General features: G+C 43.5%; 1 protein-coding gene across 5 annotated transcripts in view; it reads right to left on the bottom strand.

The window, feature by feature from the left end:
* Positions 1–629: 629 nt before the first annotated feature.
* The window catches only part of RNF14 (ring finger protein 14), a 99111-nt gene continuing 82449 nt past the window's right edge, over positions 630–17291 (bottom strand). For 3 of the 5 annotated variants that reach the window (XM_044280840.1, XM_044280842.1, XM_044280841.1), the window contains exons 9-10: positions 6585–6654; positions 630–926 (exon numbers count right to left, since the gene is read on the bottom strand). In XM_044280840.1, coding sequence (XP_044136775.1) covers positions 885–926; positions 6585–6654 — 112 coding nt within the window. In that variant the 3' untranslated portion in view covers positions 630–884. The remainder of the gene's footprint in view (positions 927–6584; positions 6655–17291) is intronic. The other 2 variants (XM_044280844.1, XM_044280843.1) reach the window with 1 other exon arrangement.

Raw genomic sequence — 17291 nt, 5'->3', positions numbered from 1 at the left:
GTATGCTCCATTAAGAGCTCATGACCCTTTCCATAGAAATGTGTGACTAAGGGCACATTCACTTGGCCATAATTTTTGTCCGCATCTGATCTACATTTTTTGCGGACCAGATGTGGGCCCATTCACTTTAACGAGGCCGAAAAAGATGCAGACAGCAAACCATGTTGATGATTGCATGTTGCGGTCCACTTGGGGACATAAAAAACAAGTTTAAAAAATATATATAAAAATTCAAAATCACACCCTTTCCCCAAAATCAAAATAAACAAACAATGAAAAAAATAAACATCATGGGCATCGCCGCGTCCCATATGGTGAATAGCATGACGGAAAAAAACTAAAAATGGCCAATTTATCGTTTTCTCAACACTTCCCTCAAAAAATTTGGAATGTCAAACTGAATATTCAATATATTAAATTTAACTTACAGCAGGATTTGTGACCTACTATGACTCCTACTGCCTCATAATGAACTGCCTGTGCAATCTGCAAGTGAATAAAGCTATCAAACAGTATGGAGCACTATTATTTTTTTTATTCTAGTTTTTAGTTTACTATTCAGTTCAATAATGTTTTTGATAAGTAACCTAATTCAAAGGCAAGTACAAAAACTACAAACATTCCAGAAATCAAGAGAAATCAAACCTCTTTATTTTGGCATATGATATCAGTATCTGACATTTAAACTTAAGGCCATTATTAACAGACATTGAGTGAATTATTGACAGCCATTGCTTAAATCATAACTTTCAAACATTCTTGCTTGAATGTAAAACATGAACGTGTATGTCAATCCAAAGGCTCAATATGTCCTGTATAAAAACTGTTAACATTATTTGTAATACTCAGTGATCACTCGAGATGCAATTCACTCTTGTCCGTCATCACCGAAAAGATCCTGATCTACATTTATTCCATAGAACAACCTGCAAAGAAATAAAACACTATTAAGAAGTCTGAGGTAGGTTGTACAATCAGTTTACTAATTGGCCAGATTGCATATAACGTGATAGAAAACACAAACAGCTGTCCAACAGTAAGTGGACCAAGTCCCCAGCAACAGACTCAAGTGAAACCTTGTATGGTTGTCACCCATCAGGGAAAGTCAAGTCTCTTGTGTTATGTTAAACTGATATTCCTAAGGCTTAATTCACACAGTGTTTGGTAAGTGATTACCATCAGTGATTGTGAATCAAAACAGAGTGCAGGTAAAAACACAGAACAGGTACAAAATCTCTGTGCTGGCTCCACTCTTGGTTTTGGCTCACAATCACTGACCAGAACACTGATTATATGTACATACACTACTCACAAAAAGTTAGGGATATTTTTTTTAAACATATTTATTGCTTTTGTGAATTTTCAAAAAAGAGCATTACAGACATAATTCTCCAGCTTCAGTACAGCCCTCTGATGCAGCTGTGTACTTCCGCTGGCTAGATCCGGATGTTGGGGCAGGCGCATGTGCATTAAACGATCGGATGCCGATGCCCATAATGGGTAATGCTGTGCGCAGGAGCGGAGATTGGGATGCACAGCGCAGGCATGGGTTTTCACACTGAAGGGAGGAGGTAAGCAGAAGAACCTAGGGCTGGCCAGAGTGGTGAAAGGGGAGGAGTTACAAATGAAAAGCGAAGAGGGGCCTGGGCACCGGCCGCTTGCACGCCGCCCCTGGGCACTTTCATTACTGCCGGTTGCAGACATGAGCCGCGGGTGTCAGCTATAAGAAGCAGGCGGCCACCCGCGGCTATGGTGCCTGCAGCGAGCAGGAGCGGGCTCCATCTTTAAACACACTCCCAGCACTGTACATGTACGGCGCTGGGCGTTAAGGGCTTAATGACTTGGCGGGGGACAAAGATAGGTAAACAACGGAAATAATATAATGTCCTAGGGAGTAGAAACATCTTGACAGCAGCAATACGACCCAACCAAGAGATAGGATACGTCATGAAGGATTTGATGTCAGTAATGAGTTGTTTAGTTAAGGTCTGGTAATTTGTGATCTGAAGCTTGGTGGGTGGGAATGTTAACGTTATCCACAAATACGGAACTCTCTCAGGAGTCCATCGGAAGGGGTATTGCCACTGTAAGATTGATTGTAACTTCTCATCTATGCCCATTCCCATGGCTAAGGATTTGGTGGTATTGAGCTTGTAGTTGCTAACTTTGGTTAAGTGTGCAATAATATCCATTACAGGGGGTAATGATGTTTCTGGTTTGCTGATGTGTTAAGCTAAGGGTTCCATGACCATGTCAAAAATGAGAGGGGACAGTGGGCACCCCTGTCTAACTCCATTAGGTATGGTGAATGGGTCTGAGATGGAACCTTAAGTAAAAACGTTTGCAGTTGGGTTAGTGTATAAATGCCATAATGGGGGTAAGGACAGCAGAGGGAAATCCAAATTTCCCAAGTACCTCCTCAATATAGCCCCCAATGAATCCTATTGAACGCCTTCTCTGCATCCAATGAGAGAAGCAGAGAAGGCGTCCGACGTTTAGCCACTACAACAGGATATTTAGAAGTCTAGGGGTCCCATCAGATGCTCGGCACCCCTTTTAAAAAGGCCACTTGATCATTACGTATTACTGTGGGGAGAATGTCATTTAGTCTATGAGCCCAGATCTTCATTCTGAAGTGAAATAGACCTAAAGTTAGTAGGTGTATCTGGTGATTTCCTGGGTTTAGGTAGGGTGACAATCAGTGCTTCCAACATTTCTGATGGGAATTTGCCTGTTCTGAATACGTCATTATAAACCTTAGTTAAATAGGGAGCAATAAGGAGTTTGGGGATTTATGTAAAGGCAATGAATAAGATTCATTATCCCCTGTTCAGTAATTTCCACAGATAACTGTTGTGCATGTGCTGTGGAGATTCTAGGTAAGGAGATTTGATTTAGGAAGGACACAATTCCACGGTGTGTATCGGTTGGTGTGTGGCATTGTCGTCTTTCAAGTTGTATAGGGTAGTATAGTAGCTAGCAAAGGAATTAGCAATTCATCCATAATTTTGGTTCTATGCAGGTATGGTATTCTAGATTTCAGGGTTTGAGATTTAAGGCGGTGGGCTAATAGGGATTTATTGTCGTACCAATAATGTTTTAATCGAAGGTGTCGTAACGCCAGATCATATTGATATGAACGCAAGTTATCTAGTTCGCCTTGTACTATGGATATCTTATGGGCCAGTTCAGCTCAATAAGCCGTTTTATTCTGTCTATGTAGGTCTGCCAATTGTAATTGTAGTTGGAGCTGCTTTGCTTGTCTAAACTTCTTATCACATGAGGATTGTTGGATAAAGCACTGTGGCTTTCATGGCACACCAAAGTGTACTATATGAGGTCATATAAATCATTAAAGGTAAAATAATCCTCAATAAAAGGTATTTGTGGGGAAGAATGTAGTTTTTTTAGTCTCCGTGGCAAAAAGGGACCAGAGCTTAAGTGTTCAGTCACCGACAAGGTGATAGGGGCATGGTCGGACCATGATATAGTGTGGATGGCAGACTGATTGATTCAGTGTAAGAGGGACTTGTCTATGAGAAAGAAATCGATTCTGGTATATATCTGGTGAGGATTGGAGAAAAACATGTAGTTCCTATCTGAGGGATGTTGTATGCGCCAGATGCCAAATAGGCCATTTTTATGTAATATGGAATATAGGGAAGTTGGTTCTTTATGGGGCATTTTAGATGTAGAGCCCATCGATGGCCATATGGGTTTGTTGAAATCCCCCATCACAATCAAGGACCCAAATACACCTTTAGATATTTTGACTAGTACCAAGTTGAGGAAATGTTCTTGACCTTTATTGGGAGCATATAGTGCGCCAATCTCAAATGTGTTTCTTGAATGCATACCATGTTTCCACCTAGAGCTTTAACACCTTTCCAGAGCATCGCTCTTTTGAAAGGTGAATTAAGTCCCTTAACATTCAGCGATATTATTTTAAAACCCATAACAATAGTATAGTGGATGATGCTGTGAAGCTCCAGTTATATACAGTAGCATTACAATCACGTGTACAAATAGCACATAGACAAGTGTTCGCCTTTGTTCACTAGGCAAAGAGTATAAAACATATAAAAAATTGAAAATTGAGATAACAAAAATAAACATAATAAAAAAAAAAAGTCCAGGACATGAACTAACAGATCTTTTTTCATCTAATATAGGAAATCTTAAGTAGTCACTGTAGGATACAAGATGGTATCTACTGGGGGCTTGGATCAACGGAATCCGTAGTAAACACACCATGAGCTAGTGTCAGCCCACTGCCTTGTGCAAAATGAGGCGACTTACAGACATGACTATTGGAAAAGGATACAATAAGAGTAATGCTTCGGCTTGCATAGAATAGAGTTAGACCGTACGGCGTTTCCTGTAAGTCACTGTGGTCCACTCTTCAGGGATATGTTGTAGAACCAGTCTTTTACCGAGGTTCGCGGTGTTGTCCTGAGAGTAGATTCCATTCTCTGCACATTTAAAGAGCGTCTCCTGGTGATGAGAGAACATGCTTCCCTCCATCTTTGGTAATGATCAGTTTTACAGGAAAACACCATTTGTAAGAGATTTTGTGATCCCTGAGCAGCTTTGTGACTCCATTATATTCCTGCCTTTTAGTGAGTGTGTTTGCTGAGAGATCAGCAGATAGGGCAGATTCAAAAAGGGCAATGTTTTAGAATCTTTCAGGAAGGATCGGTCCCCTGTGCATAGCTTCTAGCAGCTGTTCTTTTACATGAAAAAAATGCATGCTGGCTATAATGTCTCTAGGTATGTCTGCTGGGAGTGTTTTTGGTTTAGGCAGACAATGAGCCCCATCTATCAGAAAGTCAATAGTGCTGGCTTGGGGCAAAAGGACCGTAAATAAATCTTTCACGTTTTCTTGTTTTATCTCTTCTGACATTCCCCTAAAACAGCCATTATTGCGCCATGAACGGTCTTCCATACCTGAGATTTTATTTTTAAGTGCAGAGACGACTTCTAGATTATTAGCTACATCTACGATCCCATTATTAGCCATAGTGAACTTCGCCATTTAAGACTCTATATAATCAGTATGATTACCCAGAGAGGTGATCTCATGTTGTAATTCAGAAATAGCTGACCTGAAATCTTGTTGAATGGCCAGTTTTAAAATCAGCCAGCAGGTGCTTCATTTGGTATTCAGTTAGGGATAGTAAATTCCGGCACAGTGGAGCAAGGACTTGTGGCTGTGGGGAAGCTTGTTGCTTCCCTGCTACCCGGCTTACTGTAGTAACATGGCTTCTGGAGGCCTTAGTAATTTGTTGACACTATCATGTGTCTCGGAGAGATTTCCTCCACGGGATCAGAGTCAGATGTCGATCCCCCTGATCTTTGCCCTTTTGCTGCTGACGAGGCCAGGGAAATGCTTGGGGATTTGTGCTCCCCCTGTGTTATTGCCGGAGGAAGCGCAGCGCCGTCTTGTCAGGGATCCAATGCTAGAAAAAAACTAGGTGAGCTTCAATGGGCTCTTCTTTCCCTTCTTTTTCTGCATCATGCAGTCGGCAAGCCAGATGTATCGGGCCTGAAATTGAGGCAGTCAGGTGCTGCTTTGTGCTGCTTTTGGGCTGAAATACCCAGAGCTGGTGTCTCACACAGCCACCGCCCTGCACTGCTAGCCACAGCCCTCCAATAGTTAGGAATATTTGGCTTGTGGGTGAAATTTCAGGATGAACCTAAAATGCACTCTACCCTTTACAGGTGAACTTAATGTGACAGTCTTAAATGTGACAAACTTTTGATTGCACATATCCAACTGTTCAATGTTTCAGTACTTTTTGTACAACTTGCTGTTCCCCAACAAGGAGCTTGATGGTAAAATTCACATGAGTGTGATCCATGAATTGCCAAATACATTTCCTGGTTCAATTAGAATTGGTATTTAAACAGACCTCCTCAAAATGCTGTTCACATTTTGACATCATGGAACCAAGACGACACCTAACAATCAACAGTACCTCGCCATTGCGAGGCTTCAAGCAGGATGTTCTCAGGCGGAAGGGACCACTGAGCAAAGAGTGTCAGAGTGTCATCAGCAGGTGGCAACAAAGATACAGAGAGACTGGAAGAGTCACAGAAAGGCAAAGAAGTGGACGTCCTTTGACCACATCCCACATTGATGACCGCTTCATTGTAAACAATGCAGTGCGGAACCGGATGATGAATGCCACAAAACTCCCGTCACTTTTAAGGGAGATGAGAGGCACCCAAGTGTCACATCAGACCATTCAAAAACAGTTTACATAAGCATGGCCTGCGCATAGTCTCCATCAGGCTCAGAACGAGCCCCCATCAGCCTTAGGACAGACCCCCATCAGCCTAAGATCAGAAGTAAAAAAAAAAAAAAAAAAAATTCCTTACTTGCTCCTGATGGTGGCCTATAAGACCCTCAAGCTCCATCAGCTTCAGATCAGACCCCCCCCCCCAAGCTCCATCAGCTTCAGTTCAGACCCCCCCAAACCTCTATTAGCCTCAGATCAGACCCCTCAAACCTCTATCAGCCTCAGATTGGACCACCATTAGACCCCAGATCAGATGTTAAAAAAATTAATAAACAAACTTACCTCGCTTGCTCTGGACAGTGCTGCCTCTCCCTGCCCCCTGGTCTTCTTCCGGCAAGCGCTGCACTGTGACCTAACATAGCACAGCATCAGATCATAGTAGAGTTGTTACGATACCAACATTTTGATTGTTTCAATACCAAGAAAAAGTTTTGCGGAACCCGACACCATTCAATACCATGCAAAAATGTAAAAACCTTTGAAAAGAATCAACATTTTTCTTGCATCGCCATTTTCAGCCATAATCTTTTTATGTTCAGTCTACAAAGCTGTATGAGTGCTTGTTTTTTTGAGGGCCAAACTGCAGTCTTTATTGGTATCATTTTTGGGGTATATACAACTTTTGATCACAAACTTTTTTGGGAGGTGACAAGGTGACAAAAACACTATTTTTAAAATATTTTAATAGTTTACATTTTCTGACACAGTGATGCCCGATATATTTTTTTATTGTTTATATTTTTTAGATGTAAAATAGGGTGACAAACTTAATATTTTGGTGGTTTTTAGCCTCCTTAGGGGGGGTTAGAACCTGGGATTTTTTGATCCCTTATCCTATTCCCCCTTATAGATATCTATCAGGGTAAATGGGATTCTGACGTGCTCCCTGCAGGGTTGTTCCTCGTGCACAGCTTAGCAGGAAGGTTATTATGGCAGCCCAGGAAAGTCTCAGTAGGCCCCAGGCTGCCATGATAACCTATTTGAGACCCACAATTTTACAGCAGGGGATCCTGCAGCCCTCTGCCTTACCTTAGAGATGCTGAGTTTGCTGTTAAATGTGGCATCTGAGGGGTTAATTGACTGGTTTTGGCATGCTAACCGCATATGGAGAGGGCTCACCACAGCAGCCCGCTCCTTACAATACTCTGTGCATAATGCCGTACATGTACGGCATTATGCGTTAAAGGGTTAATGTGAGGCACATGGTGTTGTTTATTTTTTAACCTCCATGTGCCTCAACCCCTTCACTACTGAGCCACTTTTCACTTTAAATCTCAGGCCAATATTAGCAAATCTGACATGCATCACTTTATGTGGTAATAACTTTGGAACGCTTTTACTTATCCAAGCCATTCTGAGAATGTTTTCTCATGACAAATTGTACTTCATGACAGTGGTTCTCTAAATTAGAATTTCTCTACTTTTAAGACAGATAGTAACTCATAAAATAGTTATCAATGAACATTCTCCATATGTCTGCTTTATGTTGGCATAACTTTGTAAATGGCATTTTATTTTTTTAGGACATTAGAAGGCTTTGACGTTTAGAAGCTATTTTTAAAATTTTCAACAAAATTTCCAAAACCATTTTTTTTAACCACTTCGTATCCATGCCATTTCCCCCCCTCCTGACCAGGCCTATATTTGCTAATCTGACATGTCACTTTATGTGGTAATAACTTTGGAACGCTTTTAGTTACAAAAAATTGGGAAAAATTAGCAATTTTCAAAATTTATATTTCTCTGCTTTTAAAATAGATAGTGATACCTCCTAAAATAGTTAGTACTTTACATTTCCCATATGTCTACTTAATGTTTGGATCATTTTGTAAATGACATTTTCTTTTTTTGGGACGTTAGAAGGCTTAGAAGTTTAGAAGCAAATCTTAATATTTTTTTTAATTTACAAAACCCACTTTTTAAGGACCAGTTCAGGTCTGAAGTCACTTTGTAGGATTTACACAATAGAAACCACCCATAATAGGCCCTATTTTAGAAATCACACCCCTCAAGGAATTCAAAACTGATTTTACAAACTTTGTTAAGCCTTTAGGTGTTCCACGAGAATGAAAGGAAAATGGAGATGAAATTTCAAAATTTCACTTTTTGGGCAGATTTTCCATTTTAATCAATTTTTTTTTATTTAACACATCGAGGGTTAACAGACAAAAATGCTGTATTTATTAACCTGATTCTGCGGTTTACATAAACACCCCACATGTGGTCATAAACTGATGTACAGCACACGGCAGGGCGCAGAAGAAAAGGAGCCCATAAGGTTTTTAGAAGGCAGATTTTGCTGGACTGGTTATTAGATGCCATGTTCCATTTGAAGCCCATCTGACAGTAGAAACTCCCAAAAAGTGACTTTTGGAAACTAGGGGATAAGGTGCCAGTTTTATTGGTACTATTTTGGGGTACATTTTAATTGCTCTATGTTATGTTTTTTTGGCACTGTTTTTATTCTTTATTTTTTACTACATTCATCTGACAGGGTAGATAATGTTCTATTTTCATAAAGCATAAAAGCAGGTTGTTACGGACGCAAGATATCAAATATGTCTTTCTTTGCTTGTTTATCTCAGTTTACATAATAAAAAGAGTTGAGAGGACACCTGGATGTTCAGGTTCGACTGAACTTCACAAAAAAGTTCGAGTTCAGGACCCAAAGCCCATTGAAATCAATAGGAACCCAAACTTTGCAACACTAAAATGGCTCTAAAAAGGTCATGGAAAGGGCTAGATGGCTGCAAAAGGCAGCAAAATGTTAAGAGCATGGCAAGTGCTCTGCAAACAAATGTGGATAGGGAAATTACTTCAAATAACATAAAATACGTAAAAATAAAAAATAATAATCTTGATCTAGGAGGAGGTCCATATGGAGTAGGAGGTTGAGGAGGCGGTGTAGGTTGAAGCGGCGGTGGAGGAGGAGGTAGCCAACACTGGTTTTTGTTTTTTATTATTATTTTTTTGTTCAAATTTGGGTAGACCCAAAAACATTGGGAAATATAAAAAATAAAACAAAGAGAAAGTGCGCTGGAGTACAACAATGACTGGGTGAGGCTGGTATACATGTCTATTCTGCACAAGGTACAGACAAGTCCTGTGGGATCCTTGCCTGGTTCATTTTAATGAACATGAGCTTGTCCACATTGGCTGTGGACAGGCGGCTGCACTTCTCTTTGATAACCCCCTCCTGCCGTGCTAAACAAACGTTCAGACAATACACTGGCTGCAGGGCAGGCCAGCACCTCCAAGGCATAAAGGGCAAGCTCAGGCTATATGCCCAATTTGGAGACCCAGAAGTTAAAGGGGGCAGACCCATCATCAGTCAGTACCCATAGGCGTGTGCACACATACTGCTCCACCATGTCGCACATCCCCGTGATGTCCACAATCCAATTGGCTATCTTCTCTATCAACTTTCGATGTTCTTTTATGCGCCTACCATGGTTATCACGCGTAACGGGGAATCAGGGTTCCATGCCGGAGAGGGAGCCTGAGAAAGGGATACCACATCCAAGGGAGGTCAATGGATGAAATGTGATTGAGTGGAAATGTGGGACAAGTTGTTAAAGGGAACCTGTCACCAATTTTATGGTGTCCTAACTAAAATGCTAGGTCACTTTCTTTAATTGACCCAGTCAATCTGCCAACATCTTGTATTGAAAAGCTCCAGCTGATAATGATGAGTCCTGAATATTCATGAGCTCCTGACTCTCCCCGCCTACCTGCTGCTGATTGACAGGTTTTTTCCATATGAATCAGCAGCTGGTGGGCAGGGGAGTGGCTATAGCTCTGAATTAAATAAACGCTGGACTTAATGACATCACGCTGGACTCAAATCCAAATGTGGCATCTTTGTGTGTATATTATAAGGTAATTACAAATCCAGCAAGTAGAGATGCAAACAAATAATGGGTCAAAAATAGAGAAAAACTCCAGCAAGGAGTTTGTGGCCGTGGCCTTCCTGTGAATGTTCGTGGATAATTTATCCCCTATCTTCGTAACTCGGACGTGTAAGAAGGTGATACTCTCGAGATCCAGTTCAAAGGTAAACCGAAGGCCTATTTCATTTTTATTGAGGTCAGAGACGAATCTTTTAAAGTCCGCGGACCCCCCTTTCCACACTACAAACACGTTGTTAATGTAGCGTGTCCAGAATTGGACGTTGTTGGCCCACCAGACGACATGATCAGGGAAAACATGGGTGTCCTCCCACCAGCCTAGGAGGAGATTAGCTTACGTGGGTGCGCAGGGACTGCCCATTGCCACCCCCCTGAGCTGGTGATAGAAACGTGCATTAAACAGGAAAAAATTATGGGCGAGTGTAAATTCCAAGAGTTTCAGAATGAACTCATTATGTGGACCAAAGTGTATACCCCTAGTGCGGAGGAAATACTCCACGGCTACAAGTCCATATTGATGTGGGATAGAGCTATAAAGCGATTCTACATCGATACTTGCCAAAAGGCAATCTGGGTCAAGATTCAGGGACCTCAATCTTGTTGAGTAAGTCCATTGTGTCCCTCGTATAGGCCGGGAGGGACACAACGAACTGCCTCAACACCTGGTCAAGGTAGACACCACAGTTTTGTGTCAGGGAATTAACACCCGAAACGATTGTGCGGCCCCTCAGTGGTGTCGTACCTTTATGTATTTTTGGTAACCCGTAGAAGGTCGCTATCAAGGGCTTCACGGGAAGGAGGAAGTCAAATTCCATAGTACTGATTACCTGCTTGTTGAGACCAATTGACAGCAACTGTCTCAGGTCCTCCAGGAAGGACGGGGTCGGATTAGCAGATAAAATCCTATACCCATCCTTATCCTTTAGGAGATCAAGGCACATGCGCATATAGGGATCATAATCAAGAACCACTAGATTGCCGCCCTTATCGACGGTTTGATGACAATAGAGTCGTCTTTTTCAAGCGACCTCAATGCCTCCATCTCCACAGCGGAGAGATTGAAAGATTTGGGATCAATTTTATCCAACCGGTCGAGGTCAGTAGTGACCATCTGGAGGAAGATATCCACATGTTCGTAATTAGCAGGGGGTGGCATCTTCTTGCTTTTAGACCTAAGTGTGGTAAAAGGACCCCTGCCAGGGTCACGGTTGTGATCCACACTCAATTCAGTGAGGGTCTGTAAATCACCAAAGTCACTCTCGTCCAGTCCCAAGTTGTCACATTTCTCTCTGTTAGAGGCCTTGAAAAATTTGTGCCACTTTAGTCTCCTGCAGAAGAGGTGGAGGTCCTTAGTCCAGGTAAAGAGACTGAAGTTCGTGGTGGGCACGAAAGACCCCCCCCCCCTCTTAAGGACCCCCACCTCTTCCGAACTGAGGCTTCTCGAGGACAGATTCACAATCTGAAGGTCAGTCATTGCCCCTTGTCTGTCCTGCCGCGCTCCCAAAGCTGGTACGAGATCTGACTCTTTTCTAAAAAAGAGGGCTGTTGTTGCGACATGGTATTGTTGGAGGTACAAGAGGGAGGAGAGGAGGAGGAGGCATTTTGATAGCCAGACCCCCGTGTCGGTCCTCTTCTGCCTCTGTACCCACTCCTTGGCCATCTTCTTCCTCCCCGTCGCCTCGGCCCAGATTGACCACAATAGAGTGGTCCCCGGTATGTCCTGGGGTATGAGTCAGTGTCCGAGGAGTCAATATCAGATGAAGAGACTTCTGAGCCCACTACAGGTTCCTGACTTGGTGTGTACACACGATTTTCCTTAAACTCACCCAGATCTCTAATGAATTGCCTGCGTTTGCGTTCCTTAATCAAACCTTGGAATTTCTCCACAGAGGTTTGTAGGGACGTCTCACGTCTCGCAAAATCAGGATCGTCTTTGAGTTTAAGTGCAGTCGTTATCTGTTCCTGTAGTTTACTCGAAGTTCATTCAAATAATTGTTTCTCCTCTTCTAACAACAGGCCCATAAGGGTCAGAGAGCTCCGAGTAAGTTCGTCCTCCCACCTAATCAGGAAAGCTGGTGAGGAGATCCTATCAGCAGGTCTCACCCGAAGGCGCAATCTTATGTTCTATGTAGCTTTGAAGAGATCTAACCTCCCACCATGATTTAATATTGTCCTTATAACAGTTATATAGGTCACTGAAGACCTGCTTACTAGTCGCCGCCTGGCCTAGTCCCGGAATGTCCTTGTCTGAAAATATATCTCTGGCTTCATTTTACAAGGCCTGGGCAAAAATAGTCCCTGAAAGGAAACTGGCCATTACAAAAAGTGAATAATTACAAATCCAGCAAGTAGAGATGCAAACAAATAATGGGTCAAAAATAGAGAAAAATTCCAGCGAACGTAATAACCTTCTCAAATAATATACTTTATTAATACTACTAAACATATGAAATACAAAACACATCTACTAAAGTAGGACTACCAATGGCTATGCTAATTACTGATAAATAGGGAAGCTGTCCCTATAGTCACGCCCTAATCTCAAGCTCAGCCCAGGGACGCCCCCGGAAGGTGGGGACTCCCTGTCCTCGAACCTGGACTAAAGAATTCCCTAATAAAGCCCTAAAATAATTATAAAGGGTAAAGCACTCGCCTTATGGTAGATTACAAGATACACACATTACATTACACACATGTAGCCCTATACACATGGGCTGGATGAATGGACTTTGTATACAGCCCTATTGATACAAGCGCTGATCAATGGTACAAAGTACATCAGAGTATAAAACACACCCCAAACATATAACAGTAGATACACAAAAAAAACAACGCGTTTCCCCCACGGTGCGGGATCATCAGGGGGTAGTTTAAGTTAAATAATTTATCGATATCATAGATAACGGATACCCATAATATAATGAGAAAGCCGTAAGCCGGGTGTAGAACACCAATTATTTATACATCAGTGTCAATTATGTATCCATAATCGTATTGAAAGGACCATCACTTGATACAAAGAAGGAGGAGGAAGCCAGTCTAAAACGGTGATGAAACCGAAGGGAGATAATTACTTCATGTGATCATATATTCAAAAGAAAGAGATAAACTCAGCAAGATGATAAATGTCCCGTCCAGTAACCAGTGGCAACAGCCACACTAGATGTCCTGGGTTGCAAAGCAAGGCACACTCAGCATAACCAGCAATCCTAGTACCGAATACGTTCATATAGTTAAGAGAAATATCTGTGGAGAGACACATATACTAGTAACAATGAGGTACTTGCTCAATGGTGACCTCCACCGCAGACCACCCAGATAACACAGAACACTCACAGTTTCAGCGCTATACCCAGTATCTGGTCAGATGACAGGTGGCACAGCCCACATTAGACACCATAAATTGCAAAGCAGGGCACACTCAATATCACCCACTGTCCTAATGCCAAATACATCAGGGGAACTCTGTCCCTACTTACAATCAGATGTCAGTGTCTGGTCGCCCATACCGGTTCCTCCTCAGGTCCGATAGTAAACTGGTCCTTTCCCCCCATTTAAATACCCCTCCACCTTTTCCCTGTGTCGCCCAATGAGTGATCTCACCTCCGGTTACACACCAGATGTTCAGAGGTGGGCAATCAGCATGTAAGGCGCACACTCTTCTGTGGAACGCACACGAAGTGAACAACTTCCGGTCGCTGGAGCGCACGTGAACTATGACGTCAGTACGCTTGTTCAGCGCTTGTATCAATAGGGCTGTATACAAAGTCCATTCATCCAGCCCATGTATATAGGGCTACATGTGTGTATCTTGTAATCTACCATAAGGCAAGTGCTTTACCCTTTATAATTATTTTAGGGCTTTATTAGGGAATTCTGTAGTCCAGGTTCGAGGACAGGGGGTCCCCACCTTCAGGGGCCATCCCTGGGCTGAGCTTGAGATTAGGGCGTGACTATAGGGACAGCTTCCCTATTTATCAGTAATTAGCATAGCCATTGGTAGTCCTACTGGTAGATGTGTTTTGTACGTCATATGTTTAGTAGCATTAATAAAAGTATATTATTTGAGAGGGTTATTACGTTTGCTGGAATTTTTCTATATTATGAGGTAACCATCTGTCACACCAGTAAGTGAATACATCTAAGGCACTTTTTAGTAGCTAATGATTGTATATAATTAGTTAGATTATAGTCAAATATCCACATAACAGGTTCCCTTTAAAGTGGAAGCTTCCAAGTAAAGGAGGGGCCGCGTGCCAATTACTCACTCCGACTTGGGGAGGTAGTGACAATAAATAACAATACAGGACTCTTAAGATGGCCTCTTATTATAATGATTAATAAAAAAAAATTACAGGGAATGTCACTGGGGTATTTTGGATTTGGAAACGTTAGACAGGAGAGGCCCTGCTGCTGCTTTGTTGACTCTAGATAACTTCTGCCTGATCGCACGTCCCCGAACCAATTGGATATCTTCTCTATCAACTTTCAATGTTCTTTTATGCACCTAGCATGGTGATCACGGGTAACGGGGAATCGGGGTTCCATGCCTGAGAGGGAGCGTGAGAAAGGGATTCCATATCCAATGGAGGTCAATGGCTGAAATGTGATTGAGCGGAAATGTGGGACAAGTTGTTAAAGTGGAAGGATTGAATGAAAGGAGGGGGCACACGTCAATTAAAGCCGAATTTTAGAAATTTAAGTCCCTGTCACCTATGCAGAGCAGGGATTTTTCATTGGCCAAAATGGGTTAATGTCACCCACCAATGGAACAGACGATTTTTTAAAATTTTGGTCCCTGTCAACTATGCAGAGCAGGGGTTCATGGCCAAAATGGGTTCATGTCACCTACCAATTGAACAGATGATTTTACAAAAATTGTATTTTGTTGATTGTGTTACATGTAAATGCACGTGATTGGCTAATATATAAACTGTCACAGTCTTCTACAAGGTCCCCAGGGGGAGTGTGCCTTGCTAGGAGACCTGCATAAAAGGCTGAAAAATAACCCATTAAAGAATTTCTGTTTTACATTCAACATAGAGCCTCGTCTCGTGTGTGGGGATTGCTATACGCTGTATATTCCCCTGGCTATAACTCCTAGCTCTTGTAAGAGCTGTTCCTGTTTCTTGTTCCTGTGGTGGTTACGGTGTACAGCGGAGTGCTTGGAGCCCTCGGGAAGCACTAGGAGCATCCATCAACAGAGGTACCCAGTTGGGGTGCCAGGAGATCCGTTACAGGGTACACACCAAAACATTGGGAAATATTAAAAAATACAACAATTTTGGGTAAGGCCGGTATACATATCTATTCTGCACAAGGTATGGACAAGTCCTGTGGGATCCATGCCTGGTTCATTTTAATAAACGTGAGCTTGTCCACATTGTCTGTAGACAGGCGGTTGCGCTTGTCTGTTATTACGCCCCCTGCCATTCTAAACACACGTTCAGACAATACACTGGCTGCAGGCCAGTCCAGCACCTCCAAGGCGTAAAGGGCAAGCTCAGGCCATGTGCCCAATTCGGAGACCCAGAAGTTGAAAAGGGCAGACCCATCAGTCAGTACGTGTAGGCGTGTGCACACATACTGCTCCACCATGTTGCTGAAATGCTGCCTCCTGCTAAAACGTTCCATATCAGCTGGTGGTGCTGGTTGTTGTGGCATGCTGACAAAGCTTTTCCACATTTCGGCCATGCTAACCCTGCTTCCTGAGGTGCTGGCGGTGCCCCAGCTACGTTGGCGACCTCTTCCTTCTCCTTTTACTTCCAATGTGCCCCTGCTGTCAGGTGGGAATGCCAACAGCAGCGCGTCTACCAGCGTACACTTGTACTTGCGCATCTTAAGATCACGCTCCAGTGACGGAATTAAGGCTGGTATGTTGTCCTTGTAACGGGGATCGAGCAGCGTGGCCACCCAGTAATCAGCACAAGTTAGAAAGTGGCCAACTCTGCGGTCGTTGCGGAGACACTGCAGCATATAATCGCTCATGTGTGCCAGGCTGTCCAGAGGCAACGACAAGCTGTTCTCTGTGGGAGGTGTATCGTATGTGTCCTCTGTATCCCCCTAGCCACACACCAGTGATGGCCATGAGCTGGTTTGGGCGCCACCCTGCTGTGAACATGGTTCCTCCTCCTCCAGAACTGTGCCTTGGCTGGACAATTGTGTACCTGCCGTATGTTGGTGCAGGAACCCTGCACTGGCCATGTTGGTGGAGTACTCGAAACAGCGCAACAAGGCTCACAGGTCTCGCATGGAGGCCCAGTCATTGGTGGTGAAGTGATGCTGTTCCGCAGAGCGACTCAACCATGCATGCTGCAGCTGAAACTCTATCGCCTGCTGCTGCTCGCACAGGCTAGCAACCATGTGCAAGGTGGAGTTCCACCTTGTGGGAACATCGCATATGAGGCAGAGAGTGGAAAGGCCGAAGTTACGCTGTGAGAACCCCGAAAGCACGCACAGACGGCGCGCACTTTCTGCAGCAGCTCTGACATATTGGGGTAATTTTTCAGGAATCTCTGCGTCACCAAATTCAGCACATGTGCCAGGCAAGGGATGTGCGTCAAACCGGCTAGGCCCAGAGCTGCTACGATATTTCACCTGTTATCGCACACCACCAGGCCGGGCTTGAGGCTCACTGGCACCAACCACTCATCAGTCTGTTGCTCCATGCCCGTCCACAGCTCCTGCACGGTGTGTGGGGTTTGTCCCCCAAACAGATAAGTTTCAAAACTGACTGCTGTCATTTACCCCTGTGCTGAAGTTGGTGGTGAAGGTGTTACGTTGACTGGATGAGGAGGCGGTAGAGGATGAGGAAGCGAAGTAGGAGTAGGAAGCAACAGGAGGCAAAGAGAAGCGCCATGCAATCCTCGGTGGTGGAAGGACATGCGCCAAACTGCTATTCGCCTCAGGCCCAGCCACCACTGCATTTACCCATTGTGCTGTTACAGAGATATAACGTCCCTGACCGTGCTTTACTGGTCCACGTATCCGTAGTTAGGTGGACCTTGCCACAGATGGCGTTGCACAGTGCACACCTGATTTTGTCCCCCACCTGGTTGTGCAGGGAAGGGATGGCTCGCCT

The sequence above is a fragment of the Bufo gargarizans genome, chromosome 2, assembly GCF_014858855.1.
Source record: "Bufo gargarizans isolate SCDJY-AF-19 chromosome 2, ASM1485885v1, whole genome shotgun sequence".
Classification (NCBI taxonomy): domain Eukaryota; kingdom Metazoa; phylum Chordata; class Amphibia; order Anura; family Bufonidae; genus Bufo; species Bufo gargarizans.
This window is presented reverse-complemented; position numbering and strand designations above follow the sequence as displayed.